The sequence below is a fragment of the Medicago sativa genome, chromosome 2 (genome assembly GCF_051527215.1).
Source record: "Medicago sativa cultivar Bolivia chromosome 2, Bolivia_mono, whole genome shotgun sequence".
In the NCBI taxonomy this organism is placed as follows: domain Eukaryota; kingdom Viridiplantae; phylum Streptophyta; class Magnoliopsida; order Fabales; family Fabaceae; genus Medicago; species Medicago sativa.
In genome coordinates, this window is record NC_140750.1 from 46,337,983 (window position 1) to 46,359,138 (window position 21,156).

Here is a 21,156-nt window from a genome sequence, read left to right on the forward strand (position 1 = left end):
TGTGGGGTGACACAAATCATGATTTTTCTTTTCGTCCGTCTATGGGGGCTTCCGGAGGTTTGTTAACTATATGGGATTCGAAGGAAGTGGAAGTTTGGTCTTCGGTTAGTCGTGATCATATGCTTTTAATACATGGCAGATTTATTCGTAATAATGAGGAGTTCTATGTGTTTAATATTTACGCTCCTTGTGAAGCTCGAGCAAAACAGGAATTATGGGTTTCTTTGTCAGATCGTTTGCAGTTGTTACAGGGTGAAAAGGTGTGTGTTTGTGGGGATTTCAATGCCGTCCGTAATGCGGAGGAAAGAAGGTCGGTTAGGGGTTACAGTTCAGTCCAGGAGTTCCAGCACTTTAATCTTTTTATCGATGAGAATGGGTTAATAGATTTGCCGCTATGTGGTAGACGGTTCACTTGGTACAAAGGGGATGGCACTTCCATGAGCAGGATAGATCGTTTTCTAATTTCAGAGGAATGGTGTCTTCAATGGCCGAATTGTTTTCAGGTGGCTCTTCTATGGGGCCTCTCTGACCATTGCCCGTTGCAGTTGTCTGTGGATGAGGAAAATTGGGGACCCCGTCCGTCTAGAATGTTGAAATGTTGGCAAGAGGTGCCGGGTTATAAACATTTTGTTCAAGAAAAATGGCAATCCTTTCAAGTTGATGGGTGGGGCGGCTATGTTCTTCGAGAAAAATTAAAATTGATTAAGTACGCTTTGAAGGAATGGCATATGGTTCATGTTAAAAATATTCCAGGTAGAATTGATGTTTTAAAATCTCGCCTTTCTGAGTTAGACGTTAAAGGGGAGGATGGTGGACTATTAGAGGACGAAATTGATGAAATGAGAGGTTTAACACATGACATCCATTCTTTGTCACGTGTTAGTGCTAGTATAAGTTGGCAACAGTCAAGGATGCTTTGGTTGAAGGAGGGAGATGCTAATTCCAAGTATTTCCATTCTATTTTGTCTAGTCGTCGGAGAAGAAATGCCATTGTTTCTCTGATGGTTAATGGAGAGCTTGTGGAAGGTGTGCAGCCAATTCGAAGAGCAGTTTTTGATGATTTTAAGAATCATCTTGCGGAACAGCAGGTCATAAGGCCAGATGTTGGTAATTTACGGTTTCCAAGCTTGTCTCATGTGGAAGGTAGCGGCCTAATAAAACCTTTTTCGGTTGAAGAAGTAAAAGCGGCGGTGTGGGACTGTGATAGTTATAAAAGTCCTGGTCCAGATGGTGTGAATTTCGGGTTCATCAAAGAATTTTGGGAAGATTTGAAAGGAGATGTGATGCGCTTCATGTCAGATTTTCACCGCAACGGCAAGCTGACAAGAGGTATTAATTCTACTTTTATTGCTCTTATACCAAAAGTGGATAGTCCTCAGAGAGTACAGGATTTTCGGCCCATTGCTTTGGTGGGGTGTTTGTATAAAATTTTGTCGAAAGTATTGGCAAACAGGTTGAGAATGATTATTGGTCAGGTTGTATCTGAGACTCAGACAGCTTTTGTGAAAGATAGACAGATTTTAGATGGTATTTTAATTGCAAATGAAGTGGTTGACGAGGCAAAAAAGAATAAAAAAGAATTGATGCTTTTTAAAGTTGATTTTGAAAAAGCCTACGATTCGGTCGATTGGGGGTATCTGGATGCGGTAATGCAAAAGATGGCTTTTCCGGTGTTATGGAGGAAATGGATCAAAGAGTGTGTCACTACAGCAACTGCTTCTATTTTAGTTAATGGAAGTCCAACTGATGAGTTTCCTCTTCATAGGGGATTGCGGCAAGGGGATCCCCTTTCTCCTTTTCTTTTCTTATTAGCAGCTGAGGGCCTGAATGTTATGATGCAAGCGTTAGTGGATAATAATTTATACACGGGCTACGGAGTTGGAATATCAAGATCGGTTGTGGTATCTCATTTGCAATTCACGGATGATACTCTAATCCTTGGAGAAAAGAGTTGGGCAAATGTTCGTGCTTTAAGGGCGGTTCTGAATTTATTTGCGGATATGTCTGGTCTTAAAGTGAACTTTCATAAAAGCTTATTGGTTGGTATTAATATTGGGGATTCCTGGTTGTCAGAAGCAGCATCCATTTTAAATTGTAAGGTGGGCAAAATTCCGTTTGTGTATCTTGGCTTGTCAATTGGTGGTGATCCTCACAGATTAGGCTTTTGGGAACATGTGGTGGCTAATATTAAGTCTAGACTTCTGGGGTGGCACAGTCGATTCCTGTCTTTTGGGGGCCGTTTAACTCTTCTTAAATCTGTCCTGACCGCACTTCCTGTCTATGCTCTTTCTTTCTTCAAAGCTCCGTCAGGTATCATTTCTCTCATTAATTCTATTTTTTCTAAATTTTTTTGGGGAGGGAGTGAGGAAAACAGGAAAATTTCCTGGATTGCTTGGAACTCTATTTGTTTAAAAAATGAGCATGGAGGATTGGGGGTGAGACAGTTGAAGGAGTTTAATTTAGCCTTATTAGGTAAATGGTGTTGGAGATTGTTGGTGGATAGAGACGGGTTCTGGTATAGGGTTTTGGTGGCGAGATATGGTGAGGAGGCAGGGAGGTTGGCGGTTGGGGGCCGGAGTGTTTCACCGTGGTGGAAGGAGGTAGTGAAGATTAGGGATGGTATAGGAGAGGCGCATGGGGGCTGGTTTGATTGGAGGGTATCGAAGGTGTTAGGGGATGGATTGAATACGTTCTTTTGGTTTGATAGATGGTTAGGAGTTATTCCTTTGCGTTTGAGATTTCCTCGTTTATTTGATCTTGCGACAAATAAGTATTGTACGGTTGCGGATATGTGTACCCTAGGTTGGGAGGACGAGGGAGAGGCGTGGGGTTGGAGGAGAAGACTTTGGGCATGGGAGGAAGACTTGTTAGGGGAGTGTAGGGCTTTACTTGAAAATGTTGTTGTGCATTCTGATGTTTCTGACAGGTGGCAGTGGGATCCAAATCCCCACGAAGGATACACAGTGAGAGGTGCTTATCAGGCACTGACATCTATGGAAGTTTCCATTGCTGAAGAAGGACAAGATCTCATTTGGCATAAACAGGTTCCGCTAAAGGTTTCCATTCTTGCATGGCGGTTGTTGAAGGACAGGTTACCAACCCGATGTAACCTTCATAGGCGTGGTATCCTTGCGGCTGCAGACACCACTTGTTTATCAGGATGTGGCATGGAAGAAACCGCCTCCCATATCTTCCTTCATTGTGATGTTTTTGGTTCTTTATGGCATTATATCAGGTCTTGGATTGGCATGTCTGGACCTCATCCCCAAAATATTAGTGAGCATTTCTTTCAATTTACTCACTTTATTGGGCATTCGAAGGTGCGTCGAACTTTTTTACAATTAATTTGGCTCCTTTGCATCTGGTTGTTTTGGAATGAACGTAACAACAGGTTGTTCAAGAACAAAGAGACTCCGATCTTACAGTTGTTAGAAAAAGCAAAATATCATTCGTTATGGTGGTTAAAAGCAAATAACACCAATTTTGTGTACGGTTCTCAAAGATGGTGGTCGGACCCTTTACTTTGTCTGGGTATCAGCTGATTTTACTGTATCTATGTTGTAAACAATTCTTTTTCGGGGTGAGTTTCTCTAGTACACCTTGTACTGAGAGTTTCCTTCATCGCCGTTGTTAATATATATCATTTTGATTTCTTCAAAAAAAAAGAAAATAAAATAGAAGAGTATAGAAGTTGAATAAAGAGAACTTTAAAAGCAGCAGGGGGCGGGATAGCCAGGTGGATTATATATATAACGAAGTGGCTGGCTGGATGCCAATTCTGTGCCACTCACTCACATCGCTGGCTTGCTGGCCCTAACACACAAACAAACATTATTATTCTCCTCTTCTCTTCAATTCATCTTTTACTTTCCATATTCAAAATTCAAAATCTCAAACATATTCCACACTTTTTGGATTCTAATTCCAAAAACAATACAGACCTGTTTCAACTCTATATTCTTGTTTCATTTTCTCTCATTCTTTAAGGTACCAAAACGATGCGTTTTATTCCTTCTCATTCTCATTCACCTCCACCAGCTTCATAGAAGAAACAAAAAAATATGATAATTTTTTTTCTTTCTGTTTGTGGCTTTTAAGGCAATGATGATATGCTTTTCTTGCATATATTGTCATAATTTTTGTGCCTGTTTTTTTTTTTGTTCAATTTTTTATTTTATTTGAATGAATTTTTCTTTGCCTGAGCTTCATTTGAGACTTTCAAAATCAGATCTGCAACGACAACACTTTGCTTCGTAATTTGTGTCTGAAGTTGATTTTCTTTTTTAATAATTTTATCACCCAAAAAAGAAAATTACAAAAAAAAATAAAATTCTGTCCTAACTTTGTATAATCACTTAAATTCAAGGTGGTTGAGAGAGAGGACATTAATTAATTCATCAATTAATAATTATTATTGTTATTGTTTTTTTTTTTTGGCCAAATTGTTGTTTTGTTGTTGTTATTATTATTAATGGAAAATGCTAGATATCAAGAATGATTTTATCAAGAAAAATTCAAGAATGACATGGCAGAATAATCACCATTAGATTTCAGTCCCACCACCCCATGATTTCCGCACCACCCCATGATTTCCGGTCAAGTTGAGATTTTATTGGCTAACATTAATTTCAGGACAATTTCTTGATAAAATCTAAGGGTGATTATTCTGTCATGTCATTCTTGAATCTTTCTTGATAAAATCTTTCTTGATATATAGCATTGCTCTTAAATTAATAAAAAAAATCTGAATTGTTGTTTTGTAGATGTTATTATGGTTTATGATTATAATTAAGAGTTGTTTTAAATTTGCATGCAGGTGTAAAAATCAACATGGTTGCAACTGCTGCAACATCTTCGTTTTTTCCTGTTACATCATCATCTTCATCTGACAGTGTTGGAAAATCCTCCAAACATGGAGTTAGTTCTGCTAACCTTGGAGGATTCAAATCCAAGCAAAGCTCTAATGGCTTAAACATTAAAGCAAATGCAGCACCTTCCAAAATCAACGGAACTGCGGTTACAACTACGACGGTGAAGGTTGAAAATGATTCACCATCACAACATCACCCAAGGACATTCATCAATCAGTTGCCTGATTGGAGCATGCTTCTTGCTGCCGTTACCACCATTTTCCTTGCTGCTGAGAAGCAGTGGATGATGCTTGATTGGAAGCCAAGACGACCTGATATGCTTGTTGATCCTTTTGGTATAGGGAAAATTGTTCAAGATGGTCTTGTGTTTCGCCAAAACTTCTCGATTAGATCGTACGAAATAGGTGCGGATAAAACTGCGTCTATAGAGACGTTAATGAATCATTTGCAGGTATGCTCGTACAAGTGAGATTTTGATTTTATACTTTATGTAACAAATTTGTTGTGGGTTGTTCGCACTTTGCAGTTATCTTAATTATTTGTTTTGATAACAGGAAACTGCACTTAATCATGTTAAGACTGCCGGGCTTCTTGGTGATGGCTTTGGTTCTACGCCAGAAATGTGCAAAAAGAACTTGATATGGGTTGTTACTCGGATGCAGGTTGTGGTTGATCGTTATCCGACGTGGTTAGTCTTAACCTTTTTGATTTGTTAAATGTGCTGATACCTTAGTTCAGCTGCTATCTCTATTTCTATCTTGGTGATTTTAAATTTATAAATGATGAGTCAATAATTTCTTTCTGAATTTTTTGTACTTCTGCTTTTCTTCTATAGCTAAACTTTTTGTCTCAGGAGTTTTATAGCACCAGATTGAAGATTAGGTTAAATTCTTCTGGGATGAATATATATATGACAAGTATAAGCTTTATACATATGAATTTTGGGATTTCCTTTGTCTTTAGGCTGTTACAGGGTATGAAATATAAAATGGTGTTAGTTATAAATTTGCTGACCTACTTTTATAAAAAGTTTGTAGATTTCTTGAGTTAGCCTGGCTACATATTATGGTAAAAAGTGAACATGTAAACTTTTGAAAGAAGCGACTTATACCGTCTGTACTTTGCAAATTGTTTTGTTACTTGTTGTATATGCTTGAAATTATGTTTTTGGAATATTCTGTATCTGTTCATCAGAAGTTGAGTGAATCTATATTTGCTTCAGGGGTGAAGTTGTTCAAGTAGACACTTGGGTTTCTGGGGCAGGAAAAAATGGTATGCGTCGTGATTGGCTTGTGCGGGACGCCAAAACAGGGGAAATCTTGACAAGAGCATCCAGGTAAAAGTCAATTCAGAACCTTTCTTGCTCCTTTCTTCACTGGCCATAAGATATGTTGAAAATGTTTTCTGAATCTGAATGTGCATGCCTTGTGACTGGCCACTGTTTTTAATCTTTCAAGCTTTACTAAGTTATGTGTATGCTAATCTTAGTTTATCCTATTTTACAAAAATTGATAATTGAATATTCAGTTTGCTTTTGTCAAATCGGTTTGAGATTTAAGTGTAGCAGTAAATTACATATTAGATATTCAAGTTATACATGAAGCACTTTTGCAATTTCTGATTTGTTGGTTTTGCTTTTGATGTTTTACAGTGTTTGGGTCATGATGAATAAACTGACAAGGAAACTATCTAAAATTCCGGAAGAGGTCAGAGGAGAGATAGAGCATTATTTTGTTAATTCTGATCCAGTTGTGGACGAGGATAACAGAAAACTAACTAAACTTGATGATTCGGCTGAATATATTCGCACTGGTTTAAGTGTATGTGAACTATTTTTCTAACTGTCATCATTGATTTAGTGTTTTGAATATTTTCTAATTCTTATGTTATACACTTCATCTCTATTTTCAGCCCAGATGGAATGATCTAGATGTTAATCAGCATGTTAATAATGTGAAGTACATTGGGTGGATTCTGGAGGTAATTTTCTCTTCTTGTAGTCAGTCATATCTACCCCTCCTCGCTTTCTCGCGTTCTTGTTTTTTTTTATCATTGTGTAGATTTATTAGTAGAGATCGTCTGAATAAGGTCTATCATTCTCAATCTTTGATAAACAAATCAATGGTTGATGTTCTAACACATGTATGAAACTTATACACTTGCACGTAACATTAACAGTTGATTTAATAATATCAACAGTAGAATGAATTGGTCACTTTAGAGGAGTTAAAATCCCTTTTTGATTATTTGTTTAGTCAATAAACTTATCGGGCCGCTTAACCAAAGGGATTGTGGTTTGATTGCTGCAGAGTGCTCCACAGCCAATTTTGGAGAGTCATGAGCTGCATTCCATGACTTTGGAGTACAGGAGGGAATGTGGCAGGAACAGTGTACTTCAGTCCCTGACATCTGTCTCTGGTGCTGACATTGGAAATTTAGCTGACAGCGGGTTTGTTGAATGCAAACACTTGCTTCGACTCGATGATGGTGCCGAGATTGTTAGGGGTAGGACTGGGTGGAGGCCAAAACCTATCAACAATTTTGATGTTCTGAATCAGTTTCCATCACAGAGCACCTAAATGTTTGACTCACTATCAGCTGGAGGTGCAGATTGGATATCACCTATAAAGCCTTACTTGTTTTCATGAGATCTGTGTCATAAATGTATACTAATATGTGTTAATTCAACGGGTGAAAGAGGGATAGGGTAGTTAAAAATCTCATTCTCATTGTAATTAACTCCTACTCTATTCTTCCTCTGCTCCATCTTCCAATTCATATATGGTTATGGTACTGTTAGGTGTTATCAATATTATTTAATTTTTTCTTCAAAATGGCTAAGCATGTATATTAAATTGTTGTTATATATGGTTCTGCCTTATTTTTTTCCAATGAAAGTTATTGCTTTTTAATTGGGTTGTGGATAGGTGACTAACAACGGTTTCATAATAAAGGCTTAAGTATTTATTTATGTTCGACAACTGTGAATGTATAATCTAGCTTCTGTCATGTTCCCAACTCCCACCTAGGACCTAAAAATCTGTTAACTTATGCTATCATGCAATAAATATGCCCTTCCTCTCGTGTGTGCTTTTCAACTAAATCACTTCTATTGAAGAATTTAGTTAATTTGATTAATAATAATAAAGTTTGGTTCAATGTATTTCAAATTATTTAAATAGTCTGTGAAGCGGATGACTTTTCCTAAAATGGATATATAAATATATTTTGGCCATTACTTTTCCCACTCTGTGTTTCTTAAGTGCCTTATTCAGATTTTAAAATCTGAAATGTTTTAATGTGTTTTGGAGATTTTTATAGTGTTTATGCTGTTCGGATTATATAATCCGAACAAAATAGGGCGCACGAGAAATTAATAAGGTGGGAAAAGGTGTCATTTTCTATCTAATACTATTCCTAGTACAGTTAGAGTGGGATGTGCTTGTGCATGCATGCTCCTCTTCACAAACTTTTTCTGGAGTGTTACGTTTAGAACATGAGGTTAAGCTTGCGAGTAGTTCTTTTTTAATATAGTTTTCAAGTTTGAAAAGCTTATTTTGATCAGAGTTAGAAAGTTCTTTATTGTATAACTAACCTTTTAAATAATTTTAAGATAATTTTTAGCAAAATTCACATCAAGTTATCCGATGAAAAGCAAAAACAGGATAAATTAGAATATCATTATTTTGGTAATAATTAATTTTGTGGTTGGAGACTTTCTCAATGTTAAGTCTTTCTCCATTGCCAACTTCAAGCGGTTGGAATTCATTAAATAAGCCACAAAATTTCCTATTTAGTACAGTTTACGCTAAATTATTGGAAGTTGACAACTTCGTTAATCGTTACCCCCTAAAAACAAAAGGTAATTTTATCCAAATGAGTTTTTTTTTTTTTGAAGGAAATTTTATCCAAATGAGTTGTCTCAATCACATTGGTTTAAAAATATGCAAGATAATAATACTAAACAAACAAGAATCATGTAACTTGCCGTGCCATTAAAAAGATGATAGTTTTTAATTGTGGTAATATAATTTTCAATAATTGTAAATTCACCCCCATTGTTCCCAATGCACCTAGTTCACAATGGTTAGCTTCCAATGACTGCATGAAGTTATGCCTTCGAAAGAACACAATTGTAAGACGTAGGGCGTTTTTCGGTTGATATTTTGTTTATTTTAATTATCTTGCTTCCAAGTAACTAGTAGCTCAGGAGCATGAGATATCGGAGTGGACTCCGTTCGACTTGAATCCTTTGTTATTGGACACTGAGATTGATCCCCTATATTAATCAATCGTTAAACCGTATGCTGAGTTTTTTTTAGAAAAAAAAGTTCGCCATGGTTAATATGTATTAACTATTTATTTATTTCACTATATTTTGCAATTTTCATAAACATGGAGCATGGAGAGACAACATTATGAAAACTAACATTCTATCTATGTTGGGACTCCAGAACAACAATACTGTATCAGAATCCTAAATATTATTCAAAATAAAGAAAAATTACGGAAAGAAAGCAATGGCCCAAAGTACTCGAGAAATTTTTAAAGGACAAATTATACGGATAACCATTCAATCAATCAATCATGCATTCACATCATCACAGCATAAACCCTCACCAAATTATGCATTTTTCTTCCCTAAATAATTGTTTGAACAATCCCTGAGTAATTGAGATATTGAAACTCGTATACAAAAGAAAATGGAGATATTGGGTGGGTGATGAGATGTTAAGCATATCTACATAAAGGTTGATGGGAGAGAGAGATAAGACTCACATATCAATGAATTCTACTTCAGTATCTAAAAAAGATCAATTTTGAAAATAAAAGGAAGAAAAATATCCAAGACACACATAATGTGAACTTTATCTTCCCCTCCCTCTTCCTCTACCCCTTCCCCTCCCTCTTCCTCTACCCCTTCCTCTACCTCTTCCTCCTCTTCCCATTTGATAGCTATCATCAGATTCCTTTTCATATGTGAACATGCTCATTCGAATGTTCTCTGCTTCAGATTCCCGAGGACCCCTTTGTACCTAATCAAGACACAGGATATTGAAACAAGTATTGCAAAGGTAGAATAATGAACAGGAAGAAAACCTAAAACAGTTCAATTCACTAACATCCCTAAAAGAAATTAAACTACAGACCTGAGAATGTTCGAGGTTAAATTGATTCTGAAGCTGCCAAGCAAGATCCTCATCACGGCTAATATCTAGAACCTCGTCATTATTAGAAGGTTTTACTTGGGCCTTTCTTTTTTCATATTCTTCCAGAGTAAATACAACTTCATCCTCTTCTTGACCCTTTCCCCTACGTCCTCGACCCCTAGGATGTCGACCATGCTGATATGGTTGATTCAATTTCTGAAGTAATTTTTGTGCAGCTGCTTGATTTTGCACAGGAACAGACTCCACAACTGTAACAAGAACAAATAAGTATCGGATTTCAGCATTTATAGTATCATTAGGAGATATTAGAAATTAATTGGTCTGCCTTCAAATATAATTTATGATAACATTGCGTAATCATTTGATCCATGCAGCGAATTTCACTTAACTGGGAAAAGGCATTGATACTTGAAGTTGTTCATCTATTATACATATATTTTTTCTATATTTTTCTGATTGATCAGTTCTGGTACAAACCAACGAACATAGTGAATCGAACACAGGAAATGCGCAAAAAATGAAACAGAAATACAGATGAAATTGATGGATATATGTGTATTATTGATGATAAAGGAAAATGTAGTAGAGGATCTCTCTAGCTACTCGCAGAGCAAAGCTCCGACACAGAAATATCTATTCTCTGGATTCAACAGAAAAAATCCATCATACCCTCTATTATGAATTGCTCCGTATATCCAAACAAGGAGCACAATCCATTACTAACTAATTCAATTCTCTCTCTGTCACCTTACTAGTCTTCTTTTCCATAAACCCCCCGTATTTTTGGTTTACCCATAACACCTTATTCTTGGTTGTATTCCCATCATGTTCATCCCCCATGACTTCACATTTGTATAAGGGTTTTGAATAAGCAATGTCAATTATATATTGACATTTCTGTCACATGGCAAGCCAAAATGAAATAATATCAAATGCAAATGAAACTTTTTCTTTCTGGTTTTCATTTTAGATGTACCTCAAGATTACTACTGTATTACACAATGTGAAATAAGCAGAAGAATAACAGGCAAAGGAATCACCTTCTTTTGGCCTTGTCCCCGAACTACTAGGCTTGTCTTCAGCTCTTTCTGGACAAAAGGAAAAAATATCAATTCCAGATGCAACTTTCTCTTTTATGGATTTAACTTCCTCAAATGCACCTCAGAGGGTTACATCCCTAATCATATAAAAAGGGCAGCCCGGTGCACTAAAGCTCCCGCATACGCAGGGAACGGGATATATATAAAAAATAATCAAACGAAAATCAGACAAAGCTATCACCTTTTGGCCTTAACCCTGAACTACTAAGTTTGTTTTCAGCTCGTTCTGGAGGCGGGATGGATTTTAGATTTGCGTCCAAAATATCTTCTTTCCGATTTCGGTCTTGCTGGATATCAGTTGGCCTCATCTCAGCTCTAATAGCTCCAGCAATGGGCTTACCACTTCTAGAGTTATAATCTGCATAACCTGCAATTCACATTTACTCTAAGCAAACAATTTATGTGTTCTGAATTGCAAACAATTAATCTTCTACCCGGAGGTAAACTTTTATGTAATAAAAAAACAGAAGCACAGAATAAAAGAAGAAAGAATAAGTCCTCTGCCATAGCAGGGTAGTGAAAAAAACAACTCCAAAACCCTAAAGAGAGTGAGCTATTCATTCTCTACTTTTATTTTTTTTTGGAAACTCGGTATCCGGTCCATGCGTTTGATTTATGGACAGCATCATTGTGGTGAAGGCTGTAATACCAGCGGAATCATTACCGCAGGGCATAGAGGGGGAGGTCATAAGCGTCTATACCGTAAAATTTATTTTCGACGGAATTAAAAAGAAATATATAGCCGAATCATCACTATTCCCCCTTATGAAATAGCCTAGCCTTGGCCTATTAGTAGGATCAATCACTATTTTCTCCATTATTATTTCGGGATCAACCAACACCTCATCCTTTAACTGGTCAGGCTTAATGCATATTGGATGCAGCCTGTGACACCACAAACATTTTGTCGTTCCTGTCCTTATTCTAGCTGCAGGACATGTAATCACTGCTCTATTCTCCTATCTTAGCTTGTAATATCAAGTCAAAGAAATACCTGAAGCCAGTCTTGTTGGTTAAGTTCGATGATCCTTTTCTCTATAAGAAATATGTGGCTTTGCATCAATACGGTTCCTACTCATTTCCTAAAAGCATCAAATTCCGCAATTTTTTTGTATCAAACTTAGGTAATACGGATACTGTAATGATTCTGTTATAACTGTCTGAAGCCTGATTTGCTGCCTTGTTCCACTGAAATGCCCTTGTCTTACATGATTAGACAATGGTTTCTTTCTTTGCATGGTCCTAGACATATTTTCAATACCTTGCCAACTGCCTTAGACTGTCTAAATTGGCCAGGTCATCACACTTCTCTTACCTTTTCTAGTTCCATAAACCATTATTGGCTGAAATTGCGTGCAAAGGATGCACTTCTTCCGATTGGCAGAAAAAATCCACTGTAGGACATCTGATACTGTTCTCAATTGTGTCAGTCAAATGTATGCCAATTCCTATTGTACGCCAAAATGTTGTCAAAGAAGACCAAAACAGAATTCCATACAAATATCTTGAAAGAAGAACTTAAAATGGCTTGAAACGTTGCTAGTGCATTGGTCAATCCAGAAGGAATCATCAAGTATCAGATGTGGGCATGATCGGTACAAAGAGCTATCTTATGCTCATATTCCTTTTGGTGGTACCCAACATAAATCTATTTTAGAAAAAAGAGCAAGCCCAAACAATTCACCAATTAATTCTTCTACTGCCAAAAATTGGGGTTTGTTTGGTATAGTGACCTTCTTTGAGGCCCTCTAATCAATACAAACCTCAAGCTCCCGTTTTTTCTTTCCATCAATAAAATTCAACTAGAAAAGGGGAAATTGCTTGAATTTGCGATTCTAGCCCTAAACCTCTGTTCCACAAATTTTTTTATCTCATTTTCCTACATAACCAGTGTTTGAGGTGGAGGCAATCCTTATGGCTGTTGAAAATCACATTATCAAACAACTTCAATAGTTGGGTTAATGGAGGTGAAGGAGTGCTAAATATGGACTTCACTGTTTCTCCTCATTTGCAGTTCCCCTAGGGATACAAGCAAAAGCACCCCTTCTCGGCCAACTTCAATTCTTTTAGTAAGGCTCTATGTGACGTTTCAGTCCTAGCCAAAATAGAATTCTAACGTAAGGTAACTTGTTGTCCCCTCTTAATCAAATGACATAATAACTAGTGTCTTCCAATTTAGACATAACCCATGTAGTCTCTAATCAAGTCATCTAGAATATTGGCAAGCAACAAAAAAAGTGAAATAATATCAAATGCAAATGAAACTTTTTCTTTCTGGTTTTCATTTTAGATGTACCTCAAGATTACTACTGTATTACACAAAGTGAAATAAACAGAAGAATAACAGGCAAAGGAATCACCTTCTTTTGGCCTTGTCCCCGAACTACTAGGCTTGTCTTCAGCTCTTTCTGGACAAAAGGAAAAAATATCAATTCCAGATGCAACTTTCTCTTTTATGGATTTAACTTCCTTAAATGCACCTCAGAGGGTTACATCCCTAATCATATAAAAAGGGCAGCCCGGTGCACTAAAGCTCCCGCATACGCAGGGTCCGGGATATATGTAAAAAATAATCAAACGAAAATCAGACAAAGCTATCACCTTTTGGCCTTAACCCTGAACTACTAAGTTGGTTTTCAGCTCGTTCTGGAAGCGGGATGGATTTTAGATTTGCGTCCAAAATATCTTCTTTCCGATTTCGGTCTTGCTGGATATCAGTTGGCCTCATCTCAGCTCTAATAGCTCCAGCAATGGGATTACCACTTCTAGAGTTATAATCTGCATAACCTGCAATTCACATTTACTCTAAGCAACTAAGCAAACAATTTATGTGTTCTGAATTGCAAACAATTAATCTTCTACCCGGAGGTAAACTTTTATGTAATAAAAAAACAGAAGCACAGAATAAAAGAAGAAAGAATAAGTCCTCTGCCATAGCAGGGTAGTGAAAAAAACAACTCCAAAACCCTAAAGAAAGTGAGCTATTCATTCTCTACTTTTATTTTTTTTGGAAACTCGGTATCCGGTCCATGCGTTTGATTTATGGACAGCATCATTGTGGTGAAGGCTGTAATACCAGAGGAATCATTACCGCAGGGCATAGAGGGGGAGGTCATAAGCGTCTATACCGTAAAATTGATTTTCAACGGAATTAAAAAGACATATATAGCCGAATCATCACTATTCCCCCTTATGAAATAGCCTAGCCTTGGCCTTTTAGTAGGATCAATCACTATTTTCTCCATTATTATTTCGGGATCAACCACCACCTCATCCTTTAACTGGTCAGGCTTAATCCATATTGGATGCAGCCTGTGACACCACAAACATTTTGTCGTTCCTGTACTTATTCTAGCTGCAGGACATGTAATCACTGCTCTATTCTCCTATCTTAGCTTGTAATATCAAGTCAAAGAAATACCTGAAGCCAGTCTTGTTGGTTAAGTTCGATGATCCTTTCCTCTATAAGAAATATGTGGCTTTGCATCAATACGGTTCCTACTCCTTTCCTAAAAGCATCAAATTCCGCAATTTTTTTGTATCAAACTTAGGTAATACATATACTGTAATGAGTCTGTTATAACTGTCTGAAGCCTGATTTGCTGCCTTGTTCCACTGAAATGCCCTTGTCTTACATGATTAGACAATGGTTTCTTTCTTTGCATGGTCCTAGACATATTTTCAATACCTTGCCAACTGCCTTAGACTGTCTAAATTGGCCAGGTCATCACACTTCTCTTACCTTTTCTTGTTCCATAAACCATTATTGGCTGAAATTGCATGCAAAGGATGCACTTCTTCCGATTGGCAGAAAAAATCCACTGTAGGACATCTGATACTGTTCTCAATTGTGTCAGTCAAATGTATGCCAATTCCTATTGTAAGCCAAAATGTTGTCAAAAAAGACCAAAACAGAATTCCATACAAATATCTTGAAAGAAGAACTTAAAATGGCTTGAAACGTTGCTAGTGCATTGTTCAATCCAGAAGGAATCATCAAGTATCAGATGTGCGCATGATCGGTACAAAGAGCTATCTTATGCTCATATTCCTTTTGGTGGTACCCAACATAAATCTATTTTAGAAAAAAGAGCAAGCCCAAACAATTCATCAATTAATTCTTCTACTGCCAAAAATTGGGGTTTGTTTGGTATAGTGACCTTCTTTGAGGCCCTCTAATCAATACAAACCTCAAGCTCCCGTTTTTTCTTTCCATCAATAAAATTCGACTAGAAAAGGGGAAATTGCTTGAATTTACGATTCTAGCCCTAAACCTCTGTTCCACAAATTTTTTATCTCATTTTCCTACATAACCAGTGTTGAGGTGGAGGCAATCCTTATGGCTGTTGAAAATCACATTATCAAACAACTCCAATAGCTGGGTTAATGGAGGTGAAGGAGTGCTAAATATGGACTTCACTGTTTCTCCTCATTTGCAGTTCCCCTAGGGATACAAGCAAAAGCACCCCTTCTCGGCCAACTTCAATTCTTTTAGTAAGGCTCTCTGTGACGTTTCAGTTCTAGCCAAAATAGAATTCTAACGTAAGGTAACTTGTTGTCCCCTCTTAATCAAATGACATAATAACTAGTGTCTTCCAATTTAGACATAACCCATGTAGTCTCTAATCAAGTCATCTAGAATATTGGTAGCATCCAATATGAGATGGTGTTTTAAGTAATCAGTAGGTGGTTAATTAGGTTTAAGTAGATTATTATTAAGTGACCCGCTAGGGTAAAATAATAAGAGGGCCGTTAGGGTTAAATAATAGAATGTTCTCTTTAGGGGGGGTTGGGTAGCACAATAGGGTTGATCTAAGTGAAAAGGAGTTGGAGATCCTGGGTTCAGACCCGGACAAAGGAGTAAATATTAATCTAACATACTAACTACTAATATTTGACATTAAAAAAAAAAAAAAAATAGAAAGTTCTTTTTTATTTGTATATAGAAAGTTCATTTTCAGGAGTGAAGAGTATGACGGAATAAGTTTATGTTAGGGCGAGAGTAGGATTCATCTCTGAGCTGTGTCGGAGCTTTGCTATGGGAGTAGTTAAGAGAAACCCTCTACTACCATTATCATTATTATCAGTTATCAATAAAACACCCTATTCACCTTAATTACTGTTTGTTTCTTGCTTGTGTTGTGTTTCTGTTGTTCGATTACAGGATCCTTTGGTTTCTACCAAATTGGTCTGATCGAACAGATAGGGGAGAAGGTGGATGTAGTTAAGGCGGAGAAGAGAAGACTCGAGAGCGTGAACGCTGCTAATGATTGCATCTCAGACAAGCTTGTCAGCAAAAGAGATTCAACAATACTGTTAGAGGCGGGGTACTCAGAGAGCCATAAATAGCTCAGGAATTGATTGTTACCACCATACCTCCACCGAAACTGCCATTATGTTGGGAACTGCCGGATGGTCGCCTACTCGCAACCGTACCGGCGCCACCAAAGTCTCCGGACATCGGTTTGTGGACAGCAGCTCGTCCACAACCTCAAACGACAATGAAGTGTTTAATGAAAGCAATGAAAGAGCCTATCTCAGCTGATCGAATACCTTTTGTGGTTGTTTCAGTTTGGAAAGCTCTAGCGATAATAGGGGCAAATTTATCATTCTTACAGGGTTCACATGCCTTGGGTTTCAACCAAGGAAGAGTCTTTGGGAACGTACTAAAACGATGGGTTATATTGTCTAGTGAAAGTTCTACCAAAATCCAATCAACCAACAGTAACCCCGAAAAAGCAAGAAGAAACAAATAGTAATTAAGGAAAATAGGGTGTTTTATTCATAATAATGATAATATCAGTAGAAGGTTTCTCTAGTTACTCCCAGAGCAAAGCTCCAACACAACTTAAAGAGGAATCATACTCTGGTCCTAACAGAAACTTATTCCGTCATACTCATCACTCGTAAGAATTCTCCTTTACATACAAATAAAGAGAAGATTCTATTGTTTAACCCTAATGGGACTCTTATTATTTAACCCTAATGGGCCACTTGCTAATGATCTAATTAAACCTAATTAACCACCTACTAATTACTTAAAGCACTCTATCAGATTGGATCCTAACAAGTATTAACCCCGTGAATCTATAACGTCAATTGGTTGCATATGAATATACCTTCTCTAAGACATTCTTTCCACCCATCATCGCAAGTTCCTCCTCAGATAATCCTTCACCCTCTCTAAAAATACTACACATACGGTTTTAATTTTGTGCATCTGTGGGTGGGTCCGTAGGTTTGACCACACAAAGTATTTTCTTTCATCTTGTCGGAATATATACTCTTGATACAGAAACCTATGTTCCTTCATTAGGTAAGAAGAAATAGTGGTACTGCCGGTACTACTTGCAGTGGTTGAACCCAATTGTAGTGGCTAAGATTGTGGGGTATCTAAATTACGATGTAGGTTGGACATCGACTAGACTTTGAACTGGCTAGCAGGTCCAAATCCTTTTGTATTACGAGGCCAGACTATTCCCTGTACTACATCCGCTACTGCATAACCTCAGCCCAATGAAGCTTTTGCAAATGCTTATCAATAGCCAAACAAATGATCTTCAATTTCCCAAATGTTGGATATAATCCTGCAACATTTTCTCCCATGATTCTACTCTTTTTGTAGACCCCATCTTTGTTTCTTGGCAATTTTAACCAAAATGTTATGTAACAAAAAGTAGAAGCACAAAATAAAAAAAGAATGAGTACTTGTGTTGACTCTCACTAAAACACCTATGACATAGCAAAGTAGTGCAAATACATTTCCAGGACACCAAAGAGTGACATCTAAATTCTCTACCTATGACACTTGAAAAATAATTGATGGCCACTCTACACCTTAGTCCCCTTCCCATAAAACCTGTCATTACCCAAGACTCACTTATAAAAAATCGTAGTAAAAACTAGAATGATTTGTTTTGGGTAATTTTTCCCAAATATTGAAGCTCAATGTAGTCTACTCCATCATTTAGTCCTAACAATAAATAGTCTATATATGAAACTGACCTTTATAGTCTTATAGGAAAGTTAAAAGCAATGATCATCAATGTTACAACATAAAATCACGAATTCAACTATGCACTCCTAATAATAAGCATTATTTGATTGTGGACAACGACGACTATATACAAAAGCACCGTCTCTGTTTAAAGCAAAAGCAGTGCATACACTAGGGAAGAAAAAAATAATAATAAAGACGAGAGATATTTTTCTTTTTGACCTGTGGTAGATCCAACCTGCAGCTTCACAAATGGAGGAGGACCACCTGAATCACGATCCTCTAGCTTCCTTATAGATGACCGAGAAAATCCTGAATATTTTTGGTTCATCTGCCATTCTTCATATAGTGATTGAACAACACCTCCTAATACAGTCAATGCTTTAGGATTTAAGCAAGCTATACCACTATGAACTGGAACTTTATTTTCCAAACGAATCTGTCCAATGCAAACACACGATACTATCGTCATAAATGGTATAAGTGATTTAAAAATACAACATGTAAATACAGATTCACATTAGTAAACACATAGCAGAGGGAAAAACGCTACACTATTTATATACTTGAGATCCTAAACTAATTATCACTTTAGTCTAAATATTGTAATATACAAATGTCATGAGAGCGTGTAACCGTAACAGAAAACAACGTAAGCAGCCAAGACAAATATATGCATCAAATCACAGCAAATCATGCCATCAAAATTTGCATGGCAATATTCATGGTTTTAAATTGTGGCCGCAGTTGCAGTTGTGCTTAAACCTTTATATTACAGCAAAATGCGACTGATGCAGTCAAAGCATTTGACTGTGGCTGTCATGCCGTTGCGGATACCTCAGAATCCTTTATACTGTGGTCACAATAACAGTAGCAGAACACAATTTAAAAGCATGATGCTAATTATTTTAACTCTCTAAAAAGTTATTTACAGACTTGCGATCTGTCATTAGACTTGCAGCCATGAAGGACCCCCCACGATTTCAAAAATGGTATGCAACCGCTAGTGTAGCTGCAACATCATGTTTTTGACGTTGCTGCAACTACGACTCTGTTTGCATCAGCCGTATCTGACTGTAATTCTTTGGCAATACAAAGGATCACACCACGACTGCGACAGTGACTGTGACTTAAAAGCTTAGGAATGCACATGCAATCATACAAAGAAACATGACAAATTACCTTAGTACCAGGAACAACATTGTCAGGTAAAAATGGAATATGAGTGTATTCAACGGCAGTTATCTCCGAGTGACCATCCGTGAGACACAGTCTTAGAAGTCTCCGACCACTTGAATTTCTTGAAATATTATCCACACTGCTCATAGATATGTCCCTCACTGAAGATATCTGTTGAAAACCCATAAATTTTCTCTTCAACAAATATACTCAAATACTGAATCGCAAAAATTAAATACGAGTAAATCACCAAATTAGTCTCCGACTTTGAAGGACACTCTTCAACAAATCTACTAAAATACTAAAGTATGAATATTATTAAATTTAGTAGAAAGAGAAGAAAAGGGGGTGTGTAAGTAATTTGAACCTGAAGAACTTTGGGACCATGGAGATAAGAAGTGGTACGAAGAAGAGATGGTTCGGGTAAGGACTTGGCTCCGATGGATTTGAGGTCGGAATTGAGAAGTTCCGATTCAACAGACTCGAACACCTTGGAAGGGTCATCGGCTAGTGCGGTTTGAATGACGATTATTGCCTTTAAATCATCGGTTTCTTCCAAATACCAACCCTTCCTTCTTAGGGTTTCTATTGCTGCTGCTGATTCCGAGTCTCTCGAACTCTCCTGCATCTTCAATGTTTCAATTCAAATTCAAATTTTGGGAACGGGATGGTGCAAGTAAAGTGGGAGAGTTTCGCTAAATTGTGATGTGTTAGAAAAGTTAGTTTTTTTTTTTTTTAATGGTGGTCGGGGAACCCAAACTTATGCATTGTGCCAGCAACTGAGATTCAACTAGTTTATAAATTTGTTGGATCAAAACATGACCAGTTTAGCAACAAGATTTTCTCACGAGCCTGTAGTTTTTTCTAAGATGTTTGTTCATAGGGAGCCCCTAATTTGGTCTTCAAAAATAAAGGTCCACCCATGGACTTGTTCAAATGACTGGCTGCAACCGGTTACCCTCTCTTTAATTGGAATTTAATGTGTAAATACTAGTACCAATCTTATCCAGATTCCTTCCATGCGGCCCCCACTAAACCGTAAACAACAATTCATAATATTTCATACAGAAATGATAAACAAACACAAAAAATCTAACACAAATACGACACCACCGTATTAATATACCGTATTTTTCCTTTTTTCTTTATATTTTATTTTCCTCTTCTTCTTACTCTCTCTTCTCTCCCTCCCTCCATTTTTGTTTCTCTCTCACACCACCACCGTATTATTTTCCGACAACGGCGATCACCGTCGTTTTCCTCTCTGGTCATTATTCTCTCAAAAACGACGACGCCCAGAGAGAGAAGCAAGGATCTTGAACCCAAAAAACGCAGCGGCCGGCGAGAGAGAGATGACGGTAGGTGAGAAAGTGATAGAGCCAAACCGCAAGTGCACGGTCTATCGAAGTAATAGTAGTAAAAGAGAGTATCGTTCCGACAGGGAGTTATGAATTCAATTAACTTTAGATAACGATTAGATGAAGGTTTTGAGAATAAAGTTTGGATTTTTAATTATAAGAAAATAACAATAATAAAGTAAAAGTGCATTGGGGTTATTGGTTCATCCTAATGACAAATCCTTCACTAGCCAAAACCTTAACTTCTAGTCTCATGTTTTACACCTTAATTTCTAAAGACCGGTTTCCCTTTAGCCCCTCACCTTTCCGGTAAAAGTCTGGTGAGAGTTTACCCCTAGTAACCAAGCCTATTTCGCTGACTTGATTACTAGAAGAAGCTTATAAGGATTGAAACTACACATGTCTCAATAATTGCAAAGACTATTTCGCTGCCTTTGCAATTATTGTCTAGATTCACTTGTTCCAATATCAAAGCTCCGC

At 37.2% G+C, this 21,156-nt stretch overlaps 3 protein-coding genes across 4 annotated transcripts in view; 2 read left to right on the forward strand and 1 right to left on the reverse strand.

Annotated features, from left to right (window-relative positions):
* The first annotated feature begins 41 nt into the window (after positions 1–41).
* LOC146946922 (uncharacterized) overlaps positions 42–21,156 on the forward strand; it is a 38,717-nt gene continuing 17,602 nt past the window's right edge. The window contains exons 1-2 of the mRNA XM_085748334.1: positions 42–3,487; positions 8,021–8,031. Of these exons, the coding sequence (XP_085604460.1) occupies positions 42–3,487; positions 8,021–8,031 (3,457 nt within the window). The remainder of the gene's footprint in view (positions 3,488–8,020; positions 8,032–21,156) is intronic.
* LOC146946923 (palmitoyl-acyl carrier protein thioesterase, chloroplastic-like) lies at positions 3,775–7,705 on the forward strand. Its single transcript, XM_085744726.1, has 7 exons — positions 3,775–3,987; positions 4,817–5,322; positions 5,426–5,559; positions 6,094–6,207; positions 6,523–6,691; positions 6,783–6,851; positions 7,181–7,705. The coding sequence occupies exons 2-7, from the start codon at positions 4,831–4,833 to the stop codon at positions 7,448–7,450; spliced, it is 1,248 nt and encodes a 415-aa protein (XP_085600852.1). The 5' UTR covers positions 3,775–3,987; positions 4,817–4,830; the 3' UTR covers positions 7,451–7,705.
* Positions 9,414–20,025, reverse strand: LOC146946924 (tudor domain protein (DUF1767)). Of its 2 annotated transcripts, XM_085744724.1 has the most exons (9): positions 19,686–20,025; positions 19,322–19,489; positions 18,362–18,578; positions 13,744–13,929; positions 13,503–13,550; positions 11,324–11,509; positions 11,083–11,130; positions 10,022–10,290; positions 9,414–9,907 (listed from the first exon to the last, which is right to left on the reverse strand). In XM_085744724.1, exons 1-9 carry the CDS (start codon positions 19,944–19,946, stop codon positions 9,740–9,742), a joined length of 1,551 nt encoding a protein of 516 aa, XP_085600850.1. In that variant the 5' UTR covers positions 19,947–20,025; the 3' UTR covers positions 9,414–9,739. The 2 variants fall into 2 exon arrangements, with proteins under 2 accessions (XP_085600850.1, XP_085600851.1); XM_085744725.1 differs by lacking the exons at positions 13,503–13,550; positions 13,744–13,929.

Excerpts from the sequence above, each read along its gene's own strand:
- LOC146946923 (XM_085744726.1), top strand. The coding sequence starts at position 4,831 with ATGGTTGCAACTGCTGCAACATCTTCGTTTTTTCCTGTTACATCATCA. Across the intron at positions 6,692-6,782 it reads ATATTCGCACTGGTTTAAGT|CCCAGATGGAATGATCTAGA; the intron begins GTATGTGAACTA and ends CTCTATTTTCAG. Across the intron at positions 6,852-7,180 it reads ACATTGGGTGGATTCTGGAG|AGTGCTCCACAGCCAATTTT; the intron begins GTAATTTTCTCT and ends TGATTGCTGCAG.
- LOC146946924 (XM_085744724.1), bottom strand. The coding sequence starts at position 19,946 with ATGCAGGAGAGTTCGAGAGACTCGGAATCAGCAGCAGCAATAGAAACC. Across the intron at positions 18,579-19,321 it reads ATGTTGTTCCTGGTACTAAG|ATTCGTTTGGAAAATAAAGT; the intron begins GTAATTTGTCAT and ends TGCATTGGACAG. Across the intron at positions 13,551-13,743 it reads TTCAGGGTTAAGGCCAAAAG|AAAGAGCTGAAGACAAGCCT; the intron begins GTGATAGCTTTG and ends CCTTTTGTCCAG.